We start from the raw sequence: 23,782 nt of genomic DNA, 5'->3' as shown, positions 1-23,782 counted from the left end.
GCACACTGCCATCGTTGTGAAAACAACCCAAAACGCCTTAAAGTAGTTAGCGAAAGGATGAGGCGATAAAAACCAATGAATGTTTTGCAGCAGCGCTTTAGAAATGTACAAAATTCAAAACAATGAGACGGATTGAAATTGCGCCAACTTTTTAAAGGACGTTAGAGGGGGTTTTAGCGACAGGTGAGAATTTGATAGTAGAAAAGAGTGGAGGTGGGAAGTCAGTACAGGAAACGACTTCGCTATTTGATTTGTGGGGGGAAAGTGGAAATTCAGTAAAAATTATATTGGGGGCAGGTGGGGGAAGCCATACAAAAGTTGAAATATTAAGACAGATTAAAATTGCGCCAACTTTCTTAATGTCCTGGGGGGCTTGTCTGAACGAGAACGCCTTTAAGCGGGCGCCGGAAAGAGTCGGTGTCATGAGGCAGGGAGTTCCGAAGGGCTCATGCTGGCGCAGTCCTTAAAAAAGCGAGGCGGGAGTATTTTTTGTAAAAGAAAATTGGAAATCCCGTTAACAATTTTACCGAATTTAAACCCATTTCAGCGGGTCTACTAGTCGCGAGCCGCTGCTGAGTTTGGGGGTGGCCTGTGGAAGTGGCTGTCCGCCGAGTCTCCTCTGGTTGGGACCGGCCTGTGTCGGCCTGGCCCCCCAATGTCAGGCGATTGACAGGCGGGGGGGGGATTAGCCGAGGACCCGAAACCCCACCCCCATTTCCTCGTGGTTTTGTTCCGTTTTGGGGGGCAGACCTGCAACACTTTCCCCCAGCTGTCGCAAAGCTTGGCTCCGCCCAGCTCCTTGCTCTCTTGCTTGCAAACCAGTGCCTCTCTGGGTCTGCCTCTGCGCCCCCCCTGCCACTCCAGAGCCCCCCACTTCCTCCTTCCTCTCTCTGCAAGCCCCCTTTCCGCTTCTGCCTCTGTCTGTCTCTCTCTTTGCAGCCGCCGGCTTCCGACCCGTTCTCGGCCTCCTCTTTCGGGGGCTTCCCGGACGACCCCTTTAAGGGCAAGCTAGACACCCCCGCCCTCCCTCCGAAGAAAGGCTTGCCTCCCAGGCCCAAACCGCCCAGTGGTGAGTCTTCTCTGCGGTCCTCCCCCCCACCCCCACTTCGCGCCAGGCTCTCGCCGGGGAAGGGGTGGCCGGCCGTCATGGAGGGCGGGCTGGGGGCTGCCTTCGTCTTGGACTTTCCATGGGGGGGGGTTGGCCTCTCTCCCTCCCTCTTTCTCTCTCAGACATGCACTTGCCCCCCCCCCATTGCACTCTTCCCCCCCCCCCCTTGCTTTTTACTAGAATGCTTGCCGGTCCGCAGCCAAACTCTGGGGCAGTGTGTTGGGGGGTTTTTGGGGGTGGGATATTGGGCCAGGGTGGGTTTGATTTAAATCAAATCGGTTTGAATCACGGTTTAAATCAAATCGGTTTAAGTCAAATCGGTTTAAGTCAAATCGGTTTAAATCAAATTGGTTTAAGTCACGGTTTAAGTCAAATCGGTTCAAATCACGGTTTGAATCAAATCGGTTTAAATCATGATTTAAATCACTAATCAGCAGGGATTCATTTGAATCATTTTTCTACAGAAAGGCTCATTCTTTTTGGTGTAATCTTAATATTTGCAAGCAGATGAAGGTTTCCATTTTTGGAATAGTACATTTTTACAGTTATATCCCAAATAACCGATTTGGTTGTACTGTTAGAAATACAGAGACAGGTAAACATGAATCTAGATTCGGGTCGGTAGCTGTGTTGGTCTGACGCAGTCGAGATAAATAAATAAATTTATTAAAAATTGTCCAGCAGCACCCTAGAGACCAACTAAGTTTGTTCTGGGTATAAGCTTTGGGTGTCCAGGGTGGAGACGCTCCTTCAGGTCTACTGGGCCTTTGAGGCCGTTTAGGGCTTTCAAGGTCAGCACCAAGACTTTGAATTGTGCTTGGAAGGCCCCCAAGGGAACCTCCCCCCCAGGCAGTATCCGAGCATCATAACAGGTCTTCCCCACACCTGCGGTTCCTGATTCTCAGGAGCATCCAAGCTTCCCTGGCCAGTAGCCATTGATGGCTTTCTCCTCCGTGAATTTGCCGGGTCCCCATTTAAAATTTGCGGCCGCTAGTGTTATAACTTACTTCTTTTTTTTCAACTTTCCTGCATCCTAAAGTGACAAACCTTTGCTCAGGAAAACAAAATAATTCTCCTCGGTTTCAGGGAAGGGAAAAGTCACCCCGAAAGTCGGAATCGCCGTGACGTAACGTCACGACTCCTCTAAGTATTAGCGCTTTTTAAGAAAGCTTTGTGGAGCTTTTACAGCTGCCTGGGGACTTAAAACAGTCCGAGAATGTCCTAGATGAATCCAAAATACTGGTCTATAGAAAAGAACACGCAATATAAGGGATTTACTATTAATATTAATATTATGTTTGTAGATATGCTCTAAGCCGTCCAGAGCGGCTGGGGAAAGCCAGCCAGATGGGCGAGGTATAAATGAAAAAAGTATTATTTTTATTTTATAAGTTATAATTTATTGATTGATTGATTCTGCTTGCGGCAGAAACAAAGGCAAGCTGCAACCTCGGTTTATTCTAAGGGACATGCAGTCCACAAAACGCCGGACAAGTCTTAGAAAACCTGCGAGCTCAAATGTTTTTCCTGTGTCGTGCAATACTTGCTCTACGTACAACATTATACAGTTCCATAGAAAAAAAATGATTGGTTTCGGGGTGACCTCCCCCCCCCCCAGCAGGTTTGGGAAATGGCAGTTCACGTCTTTTCATTTGGGGTTCATCTGGCTAAGCTATAGGAACGGGAGGTGTGAAAAAATACCGTATTTTTGCTGTATAAGACTCACTTTTTCCCTCCTAAAAAGAAAGGGGAAATGTGTGTGCGTCTTACGGAGCGAATGCAGGCTGCGCAGCTATCCCAGAAGCCAGAACAGCAAGAGGGATTGCTGCTTTCACTGCGCAGCGATTCCTCTTGCTGTTCTGGCTTCTGGGATTCAGAATATTTTTTTTCTTGTTTTCCTCCTCCAAAAACTAGGCGCGTCTTGTGGTCTGGTGCGTCTTATAGAGCGAAAAATACGGTGGCTTTAACTAGTGTCCAGAACCTGCGGGGCACTGAAATGCACCAATCCTGTTTCCCCTGTCGGAAACCCCAGCTGCTGAGAACAGCAAGAGGGGGGCAGTTGGTGTTAAACTTGGGGGGCACGTGGCTGGCCATGGGGAGGAGTGTGGCCCCAGGGGCCTGATCCAATTGCTGCTGCAGCCCTGGTGAGGAAGCTACATCGGGGCTGGACCCTTCCCCGGCCGAGCCCAGAGAGTTCAAAAGCGGTTATTAGAAGTTGCCTCCTCCTCCACCTCCGTTCTTTCGTTCCTGCCTTCCCTCCCTTTCATCTGCTATTTTGCACCGGCTGCTGATAAGAGATCTCCGTCCTTGCCGCTAACTAGCTTCTAGGTAAAAGCTGTTGAGCCTCAAAAAGAGAAAAACAGATTTTATTTTCCCCCCTCCTCTCTCTCTCTCTATCTCTCTGGTGTGTGTGTATTATTCTGGTTCTTTAAAAGGGCAGGAAGTCTCTGTGTGGGTGTCAGTGATTGCGAAGCCTCCCTGGGGCTGCTGCCGCCACCATCGTGGGACCATCTGCACCCGCCCCACCCTCAGCCACTTCCTCTCTCTGCGGTCGGCGCTCACCAGCAATATCGGGGCCCTGGCCTGCGCCGTCAACCAGGCACAGCCGCCGCTGCCTTGGGGGGGGGTGGCGGCCGCCTCCTGCGGCCCGAACGGGGCAGGGGCTGCCCGTCTTGCAAAGCACCCCCTGTCCCCAAAAAGGAGACCGTCAGAGTTGGGGGAAAGGGAACGAGAAAAGCACGCGGCGTTCGGGGCTGCTTAGTTTCGGGAAGAGAGGAGACGGGATAGAGATTTGTAGAATTACACACATCCTTCGCTCTCGGTGCTAGAATTCCCACAGAGCTGGGTGTTGAGGGGTTCAGGGCGGATTGTGTTTTTCTTTGAGGATTTGTGTGTGAGAGAGAGAGCGATACGAAGCAAACGAGAGAGGGAAGACGCACACGGCGTCTCCGTTTTCGATTTGTAAGAGTCCTTTTGGCAGTTTGCATTCGGTACGAGACACTCTAGTAAAGAATGTGTAGGGTTGGACTGTGGGACTCCCTGCCACAGGAAGCGGGGTGGCTGCCAACCTGATTCGAGGAGGAGGCTCTGAGCTAAGAATGGCTCAGCCTCCACAGTTGAAACGCCGGCCAGGAGGGGAGAGGGCTGCGGTTCAAGACCCCGGGGTGTAGCGCACGGCGTTTGTGCATGGGATCGGGGCCTTGCTGCAGCCCTGAGTGTGCTCTGCGGCTCAGGTCCGCTCTCCGTTTGAGGGACCCCCTTCCTCCTGTGGGCCAGAGAGTCTGGCCGGAGGCGCTTTGACCGCTGCTGAACTACGATCACGGCAGGCAGATTTGCTCCCGGCTGGCAGGTCGCTTGGCCCCGGCGCCTTGGAACGGGGGTCTCAGAAGGTGCTGCTGGTTCCAGGAGACTTTGACAAGTAGTTCCGTAAGCTGCTTGCTTGCGGCGGTCTTTCGCTCAGCCGGTTTTCCGAAGCCCGCCTCCAAGGTTCGCGAGTTTGCTTTGTTGTGGTCAGCGTTCGAAACCCACCAGCCACGTTTTGCACCCGTCACCCCCGAGCGAAGATGCCCGGGTGCTGGGACAGCGCCTGACATCCCCGCCATCTGGGGGGGGCCTTGGACCTTTCCACACCCTTAAGACCCCACCCTGTAGCATTCCGTGATATTTTATCCGCACAACTGGAATGAATTTCGGGGACCGAAAAATGCTTTCCCCGGCGTGATAGCGAGTTGTCGCTTGTCGTCACTTTCCCCTTCTGACCGTTGGGGAGAATATTCCTACGTTATGAGTGGTCTGTGTCACGATTTAGAAAAAGGCAGGAATAAGCCAATATCTAGGCAGACTGTCCCTGGATAAAGTGACTTTTCTTCTTTTAAGTTCTCAAAGCTCAGCTCAAAGTTTTCCTCTGAACTAGCCAGATGTTTAGCTGAGAATCCATCCTTTGGAAAATAAGATTTCGGAGCCGTCTTGCCGCCCAAAATGGCAATTGGATGTTACATTTTGGCGTTTGCAACCCTGGTTTAAGGCTCTAACGCTGTGATCTGCGGCAGAACCCCATGGAATTCACCCTTGTTCTGTGCTGGTCAGGCTGAGACCAGTTTTGAGTGTGCCCCATTTAAAGTGGGGTGGGCGAAAGAGAGAGGGGGTGATATAATTTGAAACAGGGAAGGCTAAAGGGCCCGGGGAGCAACAAAGTGGTCTGCCAAGGATTCTGCCGTTGTAAGATCAGCACAGATTGGAGGGTTGGGCTAGATGGCCTCTGGGGTCCCCTGTGCATGGACAGGCAGCTTCTAGAACCCCCCCCCCCTTTTTTTGACCTGCCGTTGGAGGCTTGAAGCCGGCCGACGTCCATTTTCACCACAGCGCAAGGATGTTCCGTGCAACACGGCGCTTGGTGAATGAATGAATGAATGAATCTTTATTTGCGTCGGCCGCCGGCCATCGCAATAAGACAACAATGCAATATACAAAGAACAGAATTAAAAAGTCAATTGTATAAAATACAATTTAGGGCTTTGAATCAATGGTCAAGTGGTGGGTCTTATTCCGATTTCCCCCGGCTAAAAACCTTGCCACCTTTGCCATCACTTGCTCATTTTGATGGGCCGAGAGGAAGGACCCTGGGGCAGTGGCTGCGCGACCCAGAATGGACGATAAAAGAGGGGTGATAATCTCATTCCTCAAGTCTTTATCAAGAGCACAAGCCAGAAGGGCGTGCGCCACTGATTCGGGACTGCCGTCTCCGCAGGGACGTTTTTCGTGTGGAATCTGTTGGCATCCAGCTGAGGGCAAGACATTCAATCTCTCACGAGGCTAAAAGCTCGGTGGCTTTCCACCAAAGGTCCAGGCAAAAGGTGTGCCTTGTGTTCGAATTTCCATCGGCCGCGAAGAGGCTTTGCGGCCAAAATCGATGCCCGGGGGCGATGCGCTCACAGTCTGTTTTAAGGTGCTACTGGAAGGAATTTTTTTATTTTGTTCTCGCGTGGTGTGTGTGTGTGTGTGTGTGTGTGTGTGCAGCAACAGCTGCTGCTGCTGATCTCGAGGCTTTTTCGCCCAGGAGGCATTGCTGAAAAGGCACCCTTTTGCAAAGTTGGCATATCGTCTGTTTCTCGGTGGTTAACACCTCTTCTGCGGAGGACCGGGTACCTGGTTCCCACACCCGCCGGCGAAGCTGGTTCTCAGGGGCTGAAATATTAAAAGAGGAGGCAGAAGAAGTTTGCTCGGGGCAGGGGAAAAACAGAGAACTGTTGTCGTTTTTTGCGCCCGAGCTTCGCCGTGTAGCCGTGCCAGCCTTCGATTTCCCTTGCGCCCTCCATGCCTGTTTTTTTTATTTTTTAAATCCATGTTTTTCTGGGAGAATAACGCCTTTGGGGTGGGGGTGAACCCTTGTCTGCAGTCCATTTGACAAACTCCGTTCCCCCCCCCCCGCTGCCAAGTGGGGCACAGTTGTTCCGCTCCTGCTTGTTAGGGGGCTGGCTTTCCTTTGGGAGGGCGTCCAGCGGGGGGCACACACAAGGCTGAACTAAATGGCCCCCCTTTTGGCCCAATATCCGGCAGAGCCCTTCTTTTTCACGACTCCCAAGCAGAACCTCCATGGACAGAGCCAGTCTATCTTAGAACAAGCAGGTTTTCCTCTGGGCAATTAGGGTTTGGCCGCTGCCCAGGGACAGGACTTAAGAGCGGACCTCCTTGGGCCTGATCCGGCACTGCTGCAGGGCTCCCCTCTTTTGGGTGGCATCACGGCTGTGCTAGAGAAACCTTGCTCAGGCTGGGTTTCCTCTCCACCCCAAACCGGTGCCACGCTGCAGATCGGGCCGGGGGCTCCCAGTCGCTTAAAACCTGCCCCCCGAAACCACCCAGCTACATTTCACGACCAGTGCATTTTTTCCCTTTAAAAAATGTTATGGGGTACTCTCATTTTGACTCCAGAAAATCACTGTTTGTAACATTCAAATTGGGACAAATAAATACAGCAAAAGGACAGATTCGCAAAACGTTTAGGGGTATGTGCTCCCCTGTGTCCCCCCTGAAAAAAACACTGTTTGTGGGTCCCCTTGTGGCCCTCACGGAGATCTCTGGGGGCCGGGTCCGAGGCTGGGGGAAGCGAAGCGCCCCTATAGTATATTGTATTTTAAAATGGGGTTTCAGAGTTTTTAGGGGGTTTTGAATGTTTTATGTAGATTTTCAGTTTCATTGTTCTGTAGGGGACAATGACAATAAAGATTATATCGTATATCTTAGAGAAAAGTACCTGGAATTTCTTCCCGTGGAGCTTGAATTCGGTTTATTCTGGGTGGTTTTATCCGACGTTTCGACGTGCTTGCAAAGCACTTTTGAGATCTGTTCTTTGCGGTATAGAAATGGAAATAATAATAATAATAATAATAATAATAATAATAATAATAATAATAATAATAATAATAATAATATTGTCCCATCATAGGGAGAGGACAGCTCCAAGACATTGCATTGCGCCCAGGTTTAAGGCAACGAGATTATATATCTGGGTTTCTAACACCGTCCGGGACTCTTCCCTGCTCTGAATTAATCGGCTATTTTTGGGGGGGTACGGGGGCCTCCATCGCCGAGGGTGTTTCTCCGGGGGCAGAGGGGGAGCCCCTTTTCCCGCAGCTGAAAGAGGGTGAAGGAAAAACTGCCGGATGGAGGAAAGGGAACCAGAGCGGCTGCTTTTTTGTGCGTAACCTCGGCCTCTCCCGGTTCCTCTCTGCCAGCCTGGCGCCAGTCTCTCTTCGAGAAAGGGAAGTGGGGAAGAAATCGTCGCCTGGCCAAGTTCCAGGCTTGCGGCTGCGGGGTGGCAAAGAGAGAACCAGGGACAGCTGCGGGCAGGACCCCTCCCTCCAAGGGGGTTGGGCTGGATGACCGTTAGAGGGCCCTTCGAACTCTTCGATTCTAGGGTGCCACCCTCGTGCCCGAGCCCGCAAGCCGCTAGTCCTCAACCGCTGCCGAAACCCTCACGCGGGTCCTCTGGGCTTTTCGGGGGAGTGGGAGGCAGTGAGAATCCCGTCTCCCCCTCCCCAGAAAAAACCCCCAAAGCTGTCAAACGCCGAAATACGCCTGTCGCTAGCTGCAGAGCTTACCCACCCTCTTTAAAAACCCACTTTCTTTTTGCTGGGGTGGGTGAGTCCAAGGCATGTCCTGGGGGGGACTTGGCGCCCCCCCCCCGTCCCCAGCCGAATTTGGGGAGGCGGGGGGGCGACGGGACACATTTGAGCAGGCTAGGTGCCTCAATTTCGGGATTTTTTGGACAGGAAAGAGGGGGGGCATTGTTGCGGATTTGGCTGTGCGAAGCAGAATTCTAGGCAAAAGCTGGGAGGGGGGAGTCCTGAGCTGCCAATTTAGGGTTAGGTGGGCTTCCCTAGACACCCCCCCCTCCAACCACTGCCCCCCCCTTGCCCCTTATGGTAAGTAACCTCTCCCTTTCTTCCTCTCGTTTCTCCCTTCTTCCCAACCCCTCCCTCTCCTTTTCTTCCTCGGTTCCCCCCCCCCATTTTTTTTTCTTTTCTCTCTCTCTTTCTTTCTCTCGTTTCCTCTCTCTCTCTCTCTCTCTCTCGACCTTTTCCAGGTAAATCTCCTCCTGTCATCCATGTCGGCTCTTCCGATTTTGACAAGCCCCCCGACCTGTTTCGGCCGTTCGGGGCCGACTCCAGCGACCCCTTTCACAGTAGAAAGGGGTTTGGGGACCTTTTTAGGGGGAGAGACGGATTTTCTCCCCCCTCGGCAGGCAAAGCTCCCAAGGACCCTTCCTCCACGGGATTTGCTGACTTCACCTCTGTAAGTTGACGTTCCTTCGATCTGGATGGAAAAAGGAAAAAAACCTGGGCGGGGGGCTTTTTGGGGTCATTTCTCCCTCCTCATCCTCTTCCTCCTCCTCCCCCCTCCTCCTTCCCCTTCCCTCTCCCCCCTCTGGCAATTTCTATCTCTTAGTTCCCCCCAAATCCCTCTCTTCTCCCCTAGAACTGTAGTTAGACGGGACCCCCCCAAAACTCATCTAGACCAACCCGCTTCCTCCATAGTTCTGCATTAGTCCCTCTGTACGTCCCCAGGGTCTTGATTTGCTGGAAGCCACCCAGAGTGGCTGGGGCAACCTACTCAGATGGGTGGCACAAAACACTTATTATTATTATTATTATTATTATTATTATTATTATTATTATTACAGTGGTACCTTGGTTCTCAAACGCCTTGGTTCCCAAACGCTGAAATCCCAGAAGGCGATGTTCCGGTTTTCGAATGTTTTTCGGAAGCCGGACATCTGACGTGGCTGTCGGCTATTGTTTCCGGGGCACCTGCGCCAATCAGAAGCCGGGCCTCGGTTTCCGAACATTTCGGAAGTCAAACGGACTTCTGGAATGGATTAAGTTTGGCGCTTTGGTTTTCGCTCTTTATTCTGCGATTTTGTTTTTGAGGCGTTTTCAGTTCATTTGTTTTTGTGGCTGTGTGGAACCCAGTTCAGCTATTTATTGATTGATTGATTGATTGATTGATTGATTGTGTGACTGTGGAAATGAATAAAAGCCCCCCATCCAAACAATGAACTCTCATCAGTGCAGGTAATTTTAATTTTTATCATCTACAATAATGTCTTTGTTTGTTTTATAGCACAGCACATTGATTGCTGCTTTCATTTTATGGACCAATGGTCTCGTTAGATAGTAAAATTTACGTTAAATGGCTGTTTTAGGGGTTGTTTTTAAAAGTCTGGAACAGATTAATCCGTTTTGCATGACTTTCTATGGGAAAGCAGGAGCGCCTTGGTTTTGGAATGCTTTGGTTTTGGAACGGATTAAGTCTGAGAACCAAGGGACCACTGTATTGAGCTTTGAGTCTGGTGCTGTTCGCTTGGGGACGTTGGTCGTGGAGAGCGCTCTCCCTTTCTCTCCTGAGTTGGGGATATTTTGGGGGAGGAATCCCCTTCCTGGAAATGTTTGGGGCGTAGGAAAACCGCCTTATCTCGTTGCTCCGTAAGCTAAGACTCTAGTCCTCAAGGTTTTGCAATAAAGGGCTGGTTTCAGTAGGGACTGAAATGTGTGAATCTCCTTCCTTGCAGCGAGAGAGAGCGTTTTAATTATTTCGTTCAGCTTATTAGTGTTGGAGGAGTCTGTATGTTTGTGTTAGCAAAAAGAACTCAAAGCCACGTTGTGGATCTTTATTCTAACGGCAGGTTTGGCGTTGAGCGTTTGACACAGAGAAAGAGAGAGAGGTTTCAGCTGATAAACAGGAAAACCTGCGCTGGTTTTATTTTTAATTCTTTTTTCTTCTTCTTTTTTAATTTCCAAGGCACCTTCAAACTTTCTCACCTTCCTGGCTTGAGTTTTGGGGGGTTTTTTGCTGAGCCGTCCCATCCATTTCCCCCGCGAAAAACCAGACTTTGCAAAAGGAGGAGGAGGCCGGTGAAATCGCTGCTGCAGTTTTCGGTTTATTACAGTCTCGGGACGGCATTTTTAAAATAGCTAAGATACAATGGTGAAAGCAAGATGCAATAATTTATTTTGCTTTATTTTTAAAAAAACCGAGTCAGAATAAGATCAGGGAGACGAGAGTCGCTGAGCAGGCGGTTAAAACAACTAAAAGAATCGCAAAGTTTCGTAAGCTTTATTGTGCTGCTATAAGGCTTGCTGTCCTTTAGGGAAGTTTTAAATGTTTTATTGCATTATTATTATTATTATTATTATTATTATTATTATTATTATTGCTACGATTTCCCTGGCAAAAATAGCATCTGGGCGGAATTTTGCAAAATAGGTTAAAATGTCCCTTGACAATGGCAAGTTGCTTTTTTTGTCAAATTTTCTATTTTATTTTATTTTTTAAGTCAAAAACTTTCTTAGGAGATTTTGCAGAGAAAGCTCAACGATATTTTTTCTTCTCCGGACTGTCACCGTTTGAAACAGGGCAAACCGTCCCCTTATGTCCTTGATTTTTGTGTGGGTCCTCCCCTCTTTTATCGGTGGAACTGCTGGCTGCCTTCCCTCCAGGAACGGGGAAAGGGTTTGCAGCCAGTGGCGGGCAGTTCCCCTGGCTCTTAGCTCTGTGTATGTGTGTGAGAGAGACAGAGAGACCATATGTTGTGCAATTAGGAGTCGATAGTCTGATTCCCATGCCCTTTGTGGCTTTTGGGGGAGGAGGGTTGAAAGAAAACATGGGGTCTCCCCGCGGTGTGATCTGCCCTCAATGTTCTGGTCAGAGCACTGAGCTCTGAGAGTCGGACTGGGACACCAGTGGGTCATCTAGACCAGCCCCCTGCAAGGCAGGATTTAAACAGGGCAAAGAGCGCCCAGTCAAGCTGAAGGAGGGCCAGTCCAGTCTTCACAGGGGTCCCCCAGATGCAGCCTCCGTGGGGAACCCCAAAAGTGCTTTAGGTGTGCAACGAGACCGGGAGGGGGCCCTTCCCAGATAGAACCGGGTGCTGCTTTTTTCAGAGGGTGGGGGAGGAAGGAAGGGAAAGCGGGAGCGCCCCCTCCATCCCTTACCATGATCCGGGAGGCAGGAAGTACGATGGCCCCTAGGGAGAGATTTGGAAAAGGGCCCTCCAGCGGTCATCCATCCCAACCCTCTCCTTCTCTCCCCAGCTTGGCAATGAGGAGCAGCAACTCGCCTGGGCGAAGCGAGAGAGCGAGAAGGCGGAGGAGGAGCGCCTGGCGCGGCTGAGGCGGCAAGAGCAAGAGGACCTCGAGCTGGCCATCGCCCTCAGCAAAGCGGACATGCCCGCCTCCTAGGGGGCTCCGGGGGGGCCCTCCCTCTCCCCCCCCCCTTCCGCCGATCCCTAGACCACCATCTCCGATCCGCCGACCCCGGTCTCCGTTCTCTCGACGCGACGAAGCGAACCGCCTCTCCATGGCACCGTATCCGGCGCGGGGAAGCCCCTCTCTGCGGGAAAAGGACGCAGGACTCGCACGGGATGCCGTCTCCTTGCACAGACGGACAGGTGGGGGGCTGCCCCCCAAGAAGCTGCCCCCCCGGTGAACTCAGCCGGCCGTTCCCCACCATTCCTTTTATTTTTTGCCCTGGACCTCGCACTCTTCGAAACCTCCCGTGGGGGTGGGGGCTTGAGTCTTGCTCAGCTGTGCCAGCCTTGGGGTGGGCATAGGGTGGAGGGGGGGGGAGAAAGGGGTCCCACCCAGGCCTTCCCCCCCACGGGGGGTCGCCAGGAAGACGGCCCTCTCTGCCTTTATTTCCCTTTCTTTGCAGCACTGTCAATGTGGATTTCTTTGCACCCCCTTTTCTCTCCCCCGACAAAACCCCCCAGGCGCCCCGATTCCTAACGCTCTCTTTGATCGCCCAAGAAAAACCCCACTGCTAACGGCCCCTGCCCCCCCCCCAGCAGCCTCGAACGTTTGGTTAACCAGCGCCGATTCATACCGAAACCGGGGGAACTTAAAATACGTTGCAGCCTCGAAGGGCAGGTTGGTGTGTTTATCTCTCTCTCTCTCTGTATTTTTGCCTGAAAAACATCCTGGAAAGTCTCGAGAAAAGCCAAGCGGCGTCTTCTGAGCCGTGGGGCAAGAGGGGGGATCTCCGTTTCAGAGCTGGGGGGGGGGACACGCGGGTGAGAGCAGGGGGGCAAATGTGTGGCTGCAGGTGGGTTCCTTTTGGGCACGTGGGTCGGGGTCCGAGTGGTGTGTTGGGGGGGTCTTGTGCACCCCCCTGAAACGGCTCCTCCTCCTGCAATAGGGGCATCTCCCCCTCTAAGGGGTTCTCTCTCCCCCAGGCCAGGAAGACCTCCCGCTTCCCAGCCTCTGTGCAGAGATGGGACCCCCTAAATTCTGCCCCCTTGCCCTCCTCCTTCCAGAAGGCCTGCCCTCCTTCCATCATCTCCAGGGGCCTCTTGTCCCCGGTGCCTTTGCCCTGGGGGGGCTGAGGGCTCCCCACCGCCCTTCCCCACTCATCGCGGGTGGGGTGGGGGCTGCTCTCGCCCTCCCACCTCCTCTCCAAGGCGCCCGTTCCCCCTATGGCTGCGGGATCCGAGGCCGGCTCCGTCCTTCCCTCCCAGCTCCGGCGGAGAATCGGAGCCACCCTTTTTGCCACCGCTGTGGGGAGACACCCCCCCATGGGGGTCCGCCCCACAGGCGGGAGGGTCCCATTGGCCCACAGAAGCACCCAGAGAGACCAGCCCCCTTTGCGTGGGGAGGGGTTCGGCCGGCCAAACGGACGGCTCAAATTTGGCTGCCGAGGCTTCCAGAGAGAGTTGGGTCCTCAGCCGGTTCTTCTTTGGAGGAGGAGGAGGAGGAGGACCCAAAGGAGAACCCCCTCTCCCTCCCATACACCCCCCCCAGGTAGGACCAGATCCACACCTTCCTTTGGGGTCCCCATCTGCCTCCACCTTGCGGGCTGAAAAGCTGGGAAAATGTGCCGCCGCAGCCTCCACATCTGTTACAATTTTTTTGTATTTTTAATTTGCGCCCCCCCCCTGTGTATATTGTCCCCATCTGCCATCTCCTCAGCAGCCCCCCCACCCCTCCGGGACGTGACCCACCCCCTTGTGATATAGAGAAATGTAGATATATAGAGGAGATTTTATATATGTATATATCTGGGGGTGAACGTGCCCGCTGCAAAAACGTAAATCCGCCCGGCCTCGTGTGTCACTCTTTTGTGTGTGTGTGTGTGTGTGTATTTAGTCCCTAAGATCTGGAAATGAAAGAGTGATTCTTGTGGTTAGAATCTCAAGCTTCTGCCAAACAAGAAAGAAAGAGATTAAAAAGTCTGTTTCTCTCTCGCGCTCTCGCTGCAAATTCTTACTTCTCAAATATAGGGGGCACGGGTAAATGCAATTCGCTTCTTGAGTGTGGCGTTTTGGGGTTGCAAGAAATACGTGTGCAGGCACACACACACACACCCCGAAAAAAAAAAAACACCCCCGGGACTGGACTCTTAATCCTGCACCCATTTCTCTGCGTGTTTGTGTGCGAAGGAGACAGAGAGAGTTTTCTTCAGTTTCCTTTCCTGTTGGCAGAATCAGCCACGGTTTTCGGTTGACCGGGGGGGGAGCGTGGGGCTCCCTGGTAGCACCCCAAAACTACTCCTAGCCCCCCGGGGAGAGGGATGGGCAAGGCTGCCGCTTGTGGGGAGGGGCGGCCAAACCCAGACAGGCCACCCTCAGTCTTGGGGGGGGGGGACACAGGACACAGTGCAAAAGAGCAAGGGGAAAAATGTGCCAGAATGTGCATTTAGAGGGGGGGGCATTTAGAGCTATCCTGCACCCCTCTTTACAGCCCATGGGGAATCCTGGGAACAGCATTTTGCTGGGGGGGGCTTCCTTTGATTCGGGTCCGCCACCTAGGAGCGTCCTTCGGTCATGGGGGGCCCTCCAAACCACCACCCCCAGCTCCCGATCCGGTTGTCGCAGGGTCTTGGTATTAAAGAGACACCCCCCCTTTCCCAGTTTCTCCTCTTGTGTTTCCCCATTAGTGTTTTCCACACTCTCACCCCCCCACAAAAAACACTCATCTTGTGGCTCTTAATATCCGCGCCGTCCCTGTCCCCCCCCCCACTTCGTTCCTTGTGGGACGCAAACCGGCTGCTATCTCTCTTCTCCTCTGCCTGCCCCCCTCCGCTAGGAACTCTTCTCATCTGCTTCCAAGTCCTCCTTAGAGTAAACCCATTGGCTCAAGTGGTCTCTTGTTTGCAGAGTTTCCTTTTTAAACAAACTTGGGGGACAATGGCTCTCTACATTTTTTGGTGGGAGGAGAAATCATTCTCTTTCATTTCCTCTCCTCCCTTCGTTGCTTCTCTCTTTAGAAATTTGGGGGGGGGGCAGCTGTCCCCCCCCCCCCGGACCTCAGGCACCAGAAAAGTCAGTCCTTTGCATCAAATTGAGCTTAGGAGTCTCTCCAAGGGGGCAGAGGGATTTGGAACAATGGGGAGGGAGAGAGGGGTTTTTTTTGGGGGGGGAGATGTGTGTGTGTTTTGCTGCTGCTGCTGCTGCAAAGGGAACCAAGGAGCCCCCCCCCCACCCGGCACATCCTTTGGACCTCGGCCAGGCTGCCCCCCTCCCCACCAGGAGATCGGCTGATGATGTATTATATATCCAGACATGTACATGACTGTATCTATGCTCTTGGAATTACCCTATAGCAAAGGGGGGGTGGGGAGTGGGGGGGGCAGCGGGGAGGAGAGAAGGTTTGCCGGGAGGGAGGGGGGAATGTTTGAATTTTAACCCATGCTCTGTGTTTTATTGTTTAATATAAGAGAAATGTTATTGTTTAATATAATAAATGAAAAAGTTACTTATTTTGGAGCATCCGAGACTCTGGGATGGCTCTCTCTCTCTCTTTCCCTTCTTCTTCTTCTTCTTTTTTTTTTTTTTTTTTTTTTTGGTGGTGGTGGGGTTGGGAGCTGAGTGGGTCGGACCTGCTCATATTTCTGCCCCCATATGTTTGGGGTCTTCCTCACGGCGGTTCCAGGGTCCTTTGTGGCCACAAGCAGCCTCCCCTCTCCTGTCTCTCCTCCTCCTCTGTTACGGGGAGGGGGGCATGGAAGAGGCACCCCCCACCTGTTCCTGCTTTGGGGGGGTGACCTGGACCCCTTGACCTCGACCCCACCGGCTTTCCTGGCTCTTTCCAGTTGCCCACAAGTGGGGCTGGCTTCAGAGGAGCTCCCTGTTCCCCATCTCAAGCTACACAAGATATGGGGGGAAGAGGCTGGTGGGAACTTTGCAGGAAGCACTGGGGGGCTGCCAAACCCCCCCCCTTAACTCCAGCCCCCTTGGGCATTGTATGCCAGCGGCCCACCGCATTTTCCAGACACCTTCGTGGCAAGGTTTGGGCAGCTGTGAGGACAGGGAGGAAGCCATGGGAGGAAACCCCTGGGGTTGTAAACAGCTGAGTTATGTCAGCGCTTATAGAATCGCCAAATGGCATAGTTGATAAGGGACCCCCAGGGGTCATCCATTCCAACCCCCTGCAATGCAGGAATGTTGTGCGGATGCCTGATGGTCGCCTTCCAAAGCAACTCCTCTATTCCGAACTTTAAAATGGAAAGCGTAATGCTGGTGGTGGACAAAAGAGGTTCCTCTCTCAAGGAAAATCTTTTAAAATGTAGTATAAACACCGGCAACTGGGAAACACTGGCCTGCGAGCACTCCAGCTGGAGAACAGCCTTGACCAAAGGTGTTGTGGGCTTTGGAGACACTCGAACTCAGGACACAAGGGAGAAACGTGCCGAGAGGAAGGCATGCTTGGCGAATCCACACCGTGATCCAACTCCCTCCCAGAAACCAATATCCCCACTGTGGAAGGACATGTGGATCCAGAATTGGCCTCCACAGTCACTTGTGGACTCATTGTTAAAATCGTGTTTATGGAAGACAATCTCAGTTGGCTAGGAGGGATCGAAGAAGAAGAATGCAGGAATCTCAGGTAATGCAGTTGGTTGGAGCATGGTGCTGAGGAACCAGCCAAGGTTGCAGGTTCGATCCCGTATGGAGGCCGCTGCATTGCAGGGGGTTAGACTAGATGATGCTGTGGGGTCCCTTCCAACTCTACAATTCTGTCCCTGAGAGGTGACCGTCCGACCTCTGCTTAAAAACCAAACACCTCCAAGGAACGGAGACCACTTTCGGAGGGAGTCCGATGCACCTTGCAGGAGGTCGAGGGCGCGCCTTGAAGCCAGTGGCATTTGAAGAAGGCGGGGAGGGCAAATGATTGTGTGTGTTTGTGTGTCCCCAAGTCTCCCGGTCCCTGAGCCGCCCCCTTCAACCCCCCAGCTTGCCCCTTTGGGGTTTGGGCTCTCCGCTTGCTGGTGAACCTGTGCGCTGTGGTCGGAACGGGAGCCGGGAAGGGCTGAAGCCATTGCAACAACAATCGGAGCCCGTCGTCGTCGCCGCGCTTCCTGCGCCCGCTTCTCGGAGCTGCAACCAAGTTGTGCAACCTCGGCTTTCTGCAGAATCTGGAGCCGCGGGTTGCTTCCTCCAAGGCTCTCCTCTTCTTCCTCCTCCTCCTCCTGCTGGCCAACTTTGCAGGACTGCCCTCCTGCCCCCTTTCCAGAAATGACAGCGTTTCGCTTTTTTCGTTGCTTATTTCGGCAACGGCCTTTAAATAGCTCCCCAGTCATTTTCTGCAAAGCGGTCTCTCATTGCGGGGAGAGCTAATTCGGGCAAACCTTTTTTTGGTGAACAACAACCGACATCCCCCCTGCTCCATGCAAATAGCGAGAGAGCCTGTTTTTTTCCTTTCTCCGCGCTGCCCGGTTAACCCGTGAACTCACCAGGGGAGAGTTTGTGGGGCGCTTCTGTCTGTGCACAATGCGCTTCCAGAAAGGACCCTTTGCGGAGCTGGAAGAGGTCTTGAAATGTCGAGAGTCCGGAGCGACTCCCTGAGTGGGGGGGGGGGGGAGGAGATTTGGAAGAACAGCGTGCGTAAAGGCGCGAGTTTGGAAGTTTTTATTCCTCTTGAGAATACTTAGAAACGCCGCCGGCTATCCAAAGGCAGGCGCAAGGATTACTGACCTAAACTGAAAAGGAGAATTGGATAAATCCAAGGCTGTCAGTGGCTGCGATCTTCTTCGGGCAACGCGCAGCCTCTGATGCTCTGCGCACTTGCGCAAGAGGTGCCCGTTCCAGTTTGCAGCAGGATCAATTTTATTCCACCTCCCACAACCTGGGGCGCGTCAGGTGGTTTTAAACTATAGCTCCTTTCCTAAACCAAAGCCTGCGCTTGCCGTTAATAGTTGAAATAATTCAGAGACAACCTGTGTGTGTGAGAACGCGCAGCGAAAGGATCTGAATTCTCTCCAAAGTGCCGCAGTTTTGCTGACTCTCTCAATAAGCTATATTGGGTAAGCGGCTTTGTGAGCACCTCCGAGGGTACAATCCTGCTCCTTTTGCACACACCCATTTCCCCTCTCCTCCTCCTCCCCCCACCCCTGAGAAACAGAAACGAACTGCAACCTCGCTCTGCTTCTGCGCGGTTTGCTTTGCGGGAGGAGACGTTGGTTTCTTGCAAAAAGGGTTTGGTGGCGGTGGTTGTTGTTTTTGCAAAAAATCTGTGCAGCCCCGCCGCGTCACCCCATTTTTGTCTTTTTTTTTTTTTTTAATGGCGCTGTGGAAACTGCCAGCCCAGAAATCACAAAGTGTTCAGATACAGACCCCTGGAAGGGAAATGGCGGGGGTTAATTTGCAGAGATGCGATAAAGAGGGTCAGAAAACGACCCTCCGGAGCGTGGAGGAAGATGCGCGCCTCTCACGCAGTTTGTACGCACCGCAAGCGGGTGGCGGCCGCGTTTAAGGATCTAGTTAGCGAAGAAACTACCTTTCTCTGTTCCAGCGTCTCCATCCGCCCACCCCCAGCTTTTGGGGAACAGCAGCAGCAGTCCTGCACCCCCCCCCCTTCAAAAAAGGACTCTGCAATTACTGACATGCCGTGTTTACGTTTCACATAAAAATACCCACACGCGCGCAAAACCAGCTTGCCCACAGAGCCCGGCCGCGGGCACAGCTGCCGCAGCATCTGGAAGAGATTTCAGGGCGCTCCCGAAATAGCTGTCGAGTAAACTAAAAACGAGACTCAGATTATAGCCTTGGGTTGCTTTTGAACTGGAGAGCCGTTTCTGGTGCAAAGCATTCGCCCTGCTGCGGTCCGTGCCCGGGTCTATTTCTTGCGCGCTGGGGACGTGGGGGGGGGGGCAGGCGTAGGATTTGTGGGGAGCTGGGAGGGGGTAGGTTATGGGCACCTATAGCACCAAGAAATAACAACAGCAACAACCATCTTTTTGCGCCCGGGGCTTGCACCTTCCTCCCCCCCCCCATCCCCTCCAGGCCAAAGGATTTCTAGATGAAAGAATCAGGCTTATTTTAGAAAAAAAAATCTTTAATATATATATTTTATAAAAGTTTTCATTCCCCCCCCAAAAAAAGTGGACATGAGCAAGAAACGTGCCCATTTCGTCTTTCGCTTGTATCCTCCCAACACTTGTGTATAAAACTATGTACATTATTTATGTATATATTTTTTTCTTTTCTTTTAAAAAAAGGTCGTTTCTTCACAAGACCTCAAGCCTTGTTAAGGAGCTCTAGTGTAGGTTAAGGCAGCTGGGAGCGTTTTGCGCGAGGCGTCTCCTGCCTCCGCGCGATCCTCAAGCCAAGCCTTCCGTTCCAGCTGATCTTCTGGGCGGTCGCAGATCGACTATTTACACCCGGACAGCCCTTTCGTCTCAAGAGCCCTATAAATTAAGTCCCATATTCTCCCTCCCGGGGTTAGGGGCAGAGAGCAGCCCGTCAGGTTTCCGCGCAGCCTCCTGGAGAGAGGCGCTGGCCGCAGCCCCCCCGTCTCCTGCTCGCTACTACAGGGGCCAGCGCAAGCCTTTCCCTCCCCGCTCATCCCAGGCGCAGGCGGGCGTAGTACCAGCTACAGGATCCCGACTAAGTCCTGGAGAGTCCCTCTCTCTCTCTCTCTACATGTGCCTTTTCATGTGCAGCGCCAGGTGGTCGGAGCGAGAGAAGGCGCGGTCGCAGAGGTGGCACTGGAAAGGCCGGTGCCCGGTGTGTTTGCGGTAGTGGCGCGTCAGCTCGTCGGAACGCGCAAACTTCCAGCCGCAGCCGTCCCAGTTGCAATGGTAGGGCTTCTCGCCTGTGGAGGGAAGGAAGCGGGGTAAGTGTCGACTGGAGGAATACCTGGGATAGAAATGTAATCAAAGAGCTCAAAGAGGCGATGTACATGGTTCCCCCTCTTCCTGCAGCGGGTTGGGCTGGATGACCTCTGGGGATCCCTCGCAACTACGATTCTAGCGTTTGATCCCCACGACAACCCTGCGAGACAGGTTATGTACAGAGGCAGTGGCCCAAGGTCACCCAGAGAGCTTCGAAGCTGAGTAGGGGAGGGGAGGATTTGAACCCAGCGCCCCCCAAACTTGGGTGTTGTTTTTTCCCCGGACTACAATTCCCACCATCCCTGACCGCTAGCTACAGATGATGGGAGTTGTAGTCCGGGAGAAACAGCCGGGGATCCAAGTTGGGGAAAACGCGGCTCTAACACAGCTGGGCTTGGAGACGCCCTTTGTGTGCGGATAATAATAGCAATAATAATAATGTTTATACCCCGCCTATCTGGCACCCTGTTTCCCCGAAGACGCAGCCTGCCTCTGTCACTTGGCAGCACCTCTTGGGAACAGCTGCGCCCCCCCCCCAAGCCCAGAGCCCCACGGCGCTCAGCCCCACCTTAAACGTTGCCAAGCTCTCATGAGCCACTGTGCGCAAATTCACGCCGGGATGTTACTGCACTCCAAGCCAGCATGACCAATGGTCACATACCTAGAGGACCAGCACCGGCAAGGGCACCGATGTCCACCCCACCCCCACCCCCACCCCCACCCCAATGCCACAAGGCGGGGTGGGTCGGCAAGCCAGTCTGGAGAGCCCACAGCTCTCGGGTTAGAGAGTTTTAGTGGTGGCATCGACGGTGGTTTAGCAACAGCCAACGCCTGCCAGATTTCCAGAGAACAGGGGCCAGGCTACAGGAAGCCTCTTTTTCTCTGCTGTTTTGGAAGACTTAACGGACGCAGAAAGAAGAAGAAAAATCTGCTTTTCCCTCCATGCACCTCAGCCTCGCCTCCACCAGGGGCTCCCGAACTGCGGTGGTCCGCAAACTCCACCCTGCGCCCCTCAATATTTGCAATGGCTTTCAATTGTATTATCGCTTGCTCAACTTTGCGTTTTATATGATTCCGCGGAGTTCATCGGAATGCAAGAGGTTAGAAGCAAAAACAGCAAATAACGGAACGCAATTGAAAAGTATCCAGTGCGTAGGGGCGGAGAGGTCTCCTCCCCCCACAATAAAATATCAGAGCCCCCCCCCCCCCATATAATATATATATATTAATGGGCATTGCCATTCCAATTGTGTGTAGTGCCATGTTATCGATTATGTGGGGCGGGGCTTACCGGGGGATACCCCCCATTTTTAAAATTCAAATTGGCACCGCGATCCAGCGCATGCAAGTTGCCACAGCAGGGGGCGGAGGTCTCGCATGTTAAATTTGTTTTAATTTGTTTCACTGATTTGTAAAAAAGAAAACCAATCAAGAAGTTTTTTGGGGGGGGTTGCTAGGGGGCCTGTCCAGACCCTCAGGTGGGGGCGAGGGCGGGGGGGGGGGGTTGGACTCTCTGGTCCAGACCTCTCCGATGGGGTCCTTAGCGCCACCTGCCGCGCCCAAGCCTGCGCTTACCTGTGTGAGTGCGCAGGTGAGCCTTCAGGTGCGAGCTTTTGGTGTAAGTCTTTCCGCAGCCGGCGTAGGTGCAGGTGTGGGTAGCAGTCCGTTTGCGCGGCCAGGAGCGGCGCCCGCGCTTGGGCTTGGCTTCCAGCAGCTCCAGCGGCGACGAGGGAGGCGTGAGGAGCCCCCTCGGGGCAGAGGCCGGACAAGGCAAGCTGTCGTCGAAGAAGGCGAAGGCGGGCGGCGCGCTCTGCTGCTGCTGCGGTGGGTGCTGGCGGTAGTGGAGAGGGTGGGCGAAGGGCGCCGGGTAGGGGGGCTGCGCGTGGCGCCCGAGGGGGGCTTGGCACTCGGCGGCGGCTGCCAAGAGGTCGTCGGGGCTGAGCGGAGGGGTCTCTGCCCCCGGGAGCGGCGGAGAGGCAGCCAGCATGCAGGGCGTGGGGCTCGTGCCCTCCTGCTTGATCTGCGCGCAGGATTGGGGCCACGACATCTCTGGCTTGGGCCCCTCCGCGAACGCCGACGTGACGAAGAAGCGGCCCTGGATGAAACCACCGTTGGCCCCCGGGAAAGGAACATAGGGGGCAGCTTCCAGTTCGGGCAGGAGGGCAGCGGCGGCGGCGGCGGCGCCGTAGGGCGGAGGGCTGCCCCGCTCCATCTGCTCGTAGCCGGCGCAGCCGTCGGGCGAGGGGCTGAGCTCGTAGAAGGGCTCCCGTCCGGCGCCGTAATCCCCGCGGGGCGCGCCGTTGTCAGGGCCGAAAGACCCTCCGTCTGCGCCGCTGCCCATGGAGAGAATCAAGTCCAGGACGTGGTTGAGGTCCTCGTCGTCCTTCGACGGCGCGCATAGCCCGTCCAGGCCCGGCCCGGGAGGGCAGCAGAGGTCTCCGCCGCAGGGCAGCTTCTCCGCTGGCAGCCCGCAGCTCCAGCGCTGCAAGAAGGCGAGAAATGGGCCGTGAGCGAAGGGCACGCGGAGCCCGGAGCCCGCCCGCCCCGTCGGAGAAAAGCAGCCGGCGCGCCCACTCCCTTCCTGACCCCTGGAGAAGTCCCCGCAGCATCCCCAAAGTCTAGACCCCACGTCCCCCAAACCCCTCTTTTCAGTGCCCAGCGCGGTGCCTCTGAGCATGTGCAGAGAGCCGGGTTGGCGAGCGAGTGAGCGAGCTACTTACTTGGTGGGCCGGTCGGCTGTCCCTGCAGAAGGAGGCGAAGGAGGGCAGGAGCGCCATGATGTCGGACGCTTTTGGATGTGGCTGCCCGGCGCGGCCGGCGCCTTCCTTTTAAGCCGCGCCGTCGAGCGCGCAGGCCAATGGCGGGGGCGCAGGAAGCGCGTCCCGGGAAGGCAGGCGGCGGAGGGACCCGGCGCTGCTGCCTGGAGGGGGCTGGAACTGCCGCTTGGCCCGGCCCCGGGCCGGCCTAAATTTAGCCCCGCTATAAAAGGAAGGCGGACAGCGCAGGAGAAGCAGCGGCGGTGGCGCGCAGAGAGAGAGGCCGAGCCTCTCCTCCTCCTCCTCCTCCTCCTCCTCCTCCTCCGGCTTCGGACCTTCCCTGCTCGGCTGCAGATCCCACAGCCCCCCCTCGGCACTCTTCACATGCTCGGGGTACCCCTCGCTTAGCCAGCTGGCTCCTTGCGCGCTCTGCGCGTAAAGGCATTCGCAGGTCGTCGTGCGCGCCTCAGCCCCGGCACCTCTTTGGGTGTTCTCCCCCCCCCCCCGCCAATAAGTCTGGGTGGCGGGCAGCACCCACCCCCCCGTGGGTGCTCTTGAAGCGGGCGGCCCGTTTGTTCTAGATCGGTGGGTGCGGAGCAACAAAGTGGGCCCGCTGCTAACCCGGTTCCCCCGCTGACCGCGCGTGTTGCTGGTGCCTCTGAGCATGTTCAGGGTGCCTTTCCGGGTGTACAGAGCCAAGAAAACAGCGTGGTGTTTTGTTTTGTTTTTAGCAGAGAGGGGTTATTATGGGATGAATGCTCCCCATGTAAGGCCATTTTTCCCCCACAGCCATTGGCATGCAAATCTCTCTCTCTCACAACCTATTTATTTATGCATTTATTTTCCTTCCATTTCGTATGAAACATCACTCAGCAATTAAGCACCAGCAAAAAACCACTTAAACGAGAATGGCATGCCTCATAGAAAACGATTTCATAAATGAAAACAATCCAAAACCATCCTGATTTACTCCTTTCCAGTGGGTGGGAGCCCACTGACCCACTAGTGCTAATTGAGTTTACAGTCCTCATCTGGAAGAACTGCTATTGGATTTTCCATGGAAAAGGTCTTCCCAGATTCCATGGGGGAAATAATATGGGCCCCAGAGGACGTGCTGAATGGGGGGAGGGGCCCCCATCCCCACACAAACCCTGTGTGCACCCCCAGGGTCAGAAAGGCCTGTGGCTGGGAGAAGGTACCACTGTAGTTGTTTATCTCCTTGGCATCTGACAGGAGGGCGTTCCACAGGGCAGGCGCCACCACTGAGAAGGCCCTCTGCCTGGTTCCCTGTAACCTCATTTCTTGCAGGGAGGGA

General features: G+C 54.1%; 2 protein-coding genes across 6 annotated transcripts in view; one reads left to right on the top strand and one right to left on the bottom strand.

Annotated features, from left to right (window-relative positions):
* The window catches only part of EPS15L1 (epidermal growth factor receptor pathway substrate 15 like 1), a 36,231-nt gene extending 24,107 nt beyond the window's left edge, over positions 1 to 12,124 (top strand). For 2 of the 5 annotated variants that reach the window (XM_081846078.1, XM_081846077.1), the window contains 3 exons: positions 940 to 1,069; positions 8,691 to 8,899; positions 11,698 to 12,124. In XM_081846078.1, coding sequence (XP_081702204.1) covers positions 940 to 1,069; positions 8,691 to 8,899; positions 11,698 to 11,844 — 486 coding nt within the window. In that variant the 3' untranslated portion in view covers positions 11,845 to 12,124. The remainder of the gene's footprint in view (positions 1 to 939; positions 1,070 to 8,690; positions 8,900 to 11,697) is intronic. The other 3 variants (XM_081846079.1, XM_081846081.1, XM_081846080.1) reach the window with 3 other exon arrangements.
* A 6,788-nt stretch (positions 12,125 to 18,912) lies between these two features.
* On the bottom strand, positions 18,913 to 22,562 carry KLF2 (KLF transcription factor 2). Its single transcript, XM_081846545.1, has 3 exons — positions 22,432 to 22,562; positions 21,287 to 22,193; positions 18,913 to 19,692 (listed from the first exon to the last, which is right to left on the bottom strand). The coding sequence occupies exons 1-3, from the start codon at positions 22,486 to 22,488 to the stop codon at positions 19,517 to 19,519; spliced, it is 1,140 nt and encodes a 379-aa protein (XP_081702671.1). The 5' UTR covers positions 22,489 to 22,562; the 3' UTR covers positions 18,913 to 19,516.
* Positions 22,563 to 23,782: the final 1,220 nt, after the last annotated feature.

This window comes from Podarcis erhardii (assembly GCF_964252035.2).
Source record: "Podarcis erhardii genome assembly, chromosome: 18".
Classification (NCBI taxonomy): domain Eukaryota; kingdom Metazoa; phylum Chordata; class Lepidosauria; order Squamata; family Lacertidae; genus Podarcis; species Podarcis erhardii.
This window is presented reverse-complemented; position numbering and strand designations above follow the sequence as displayed.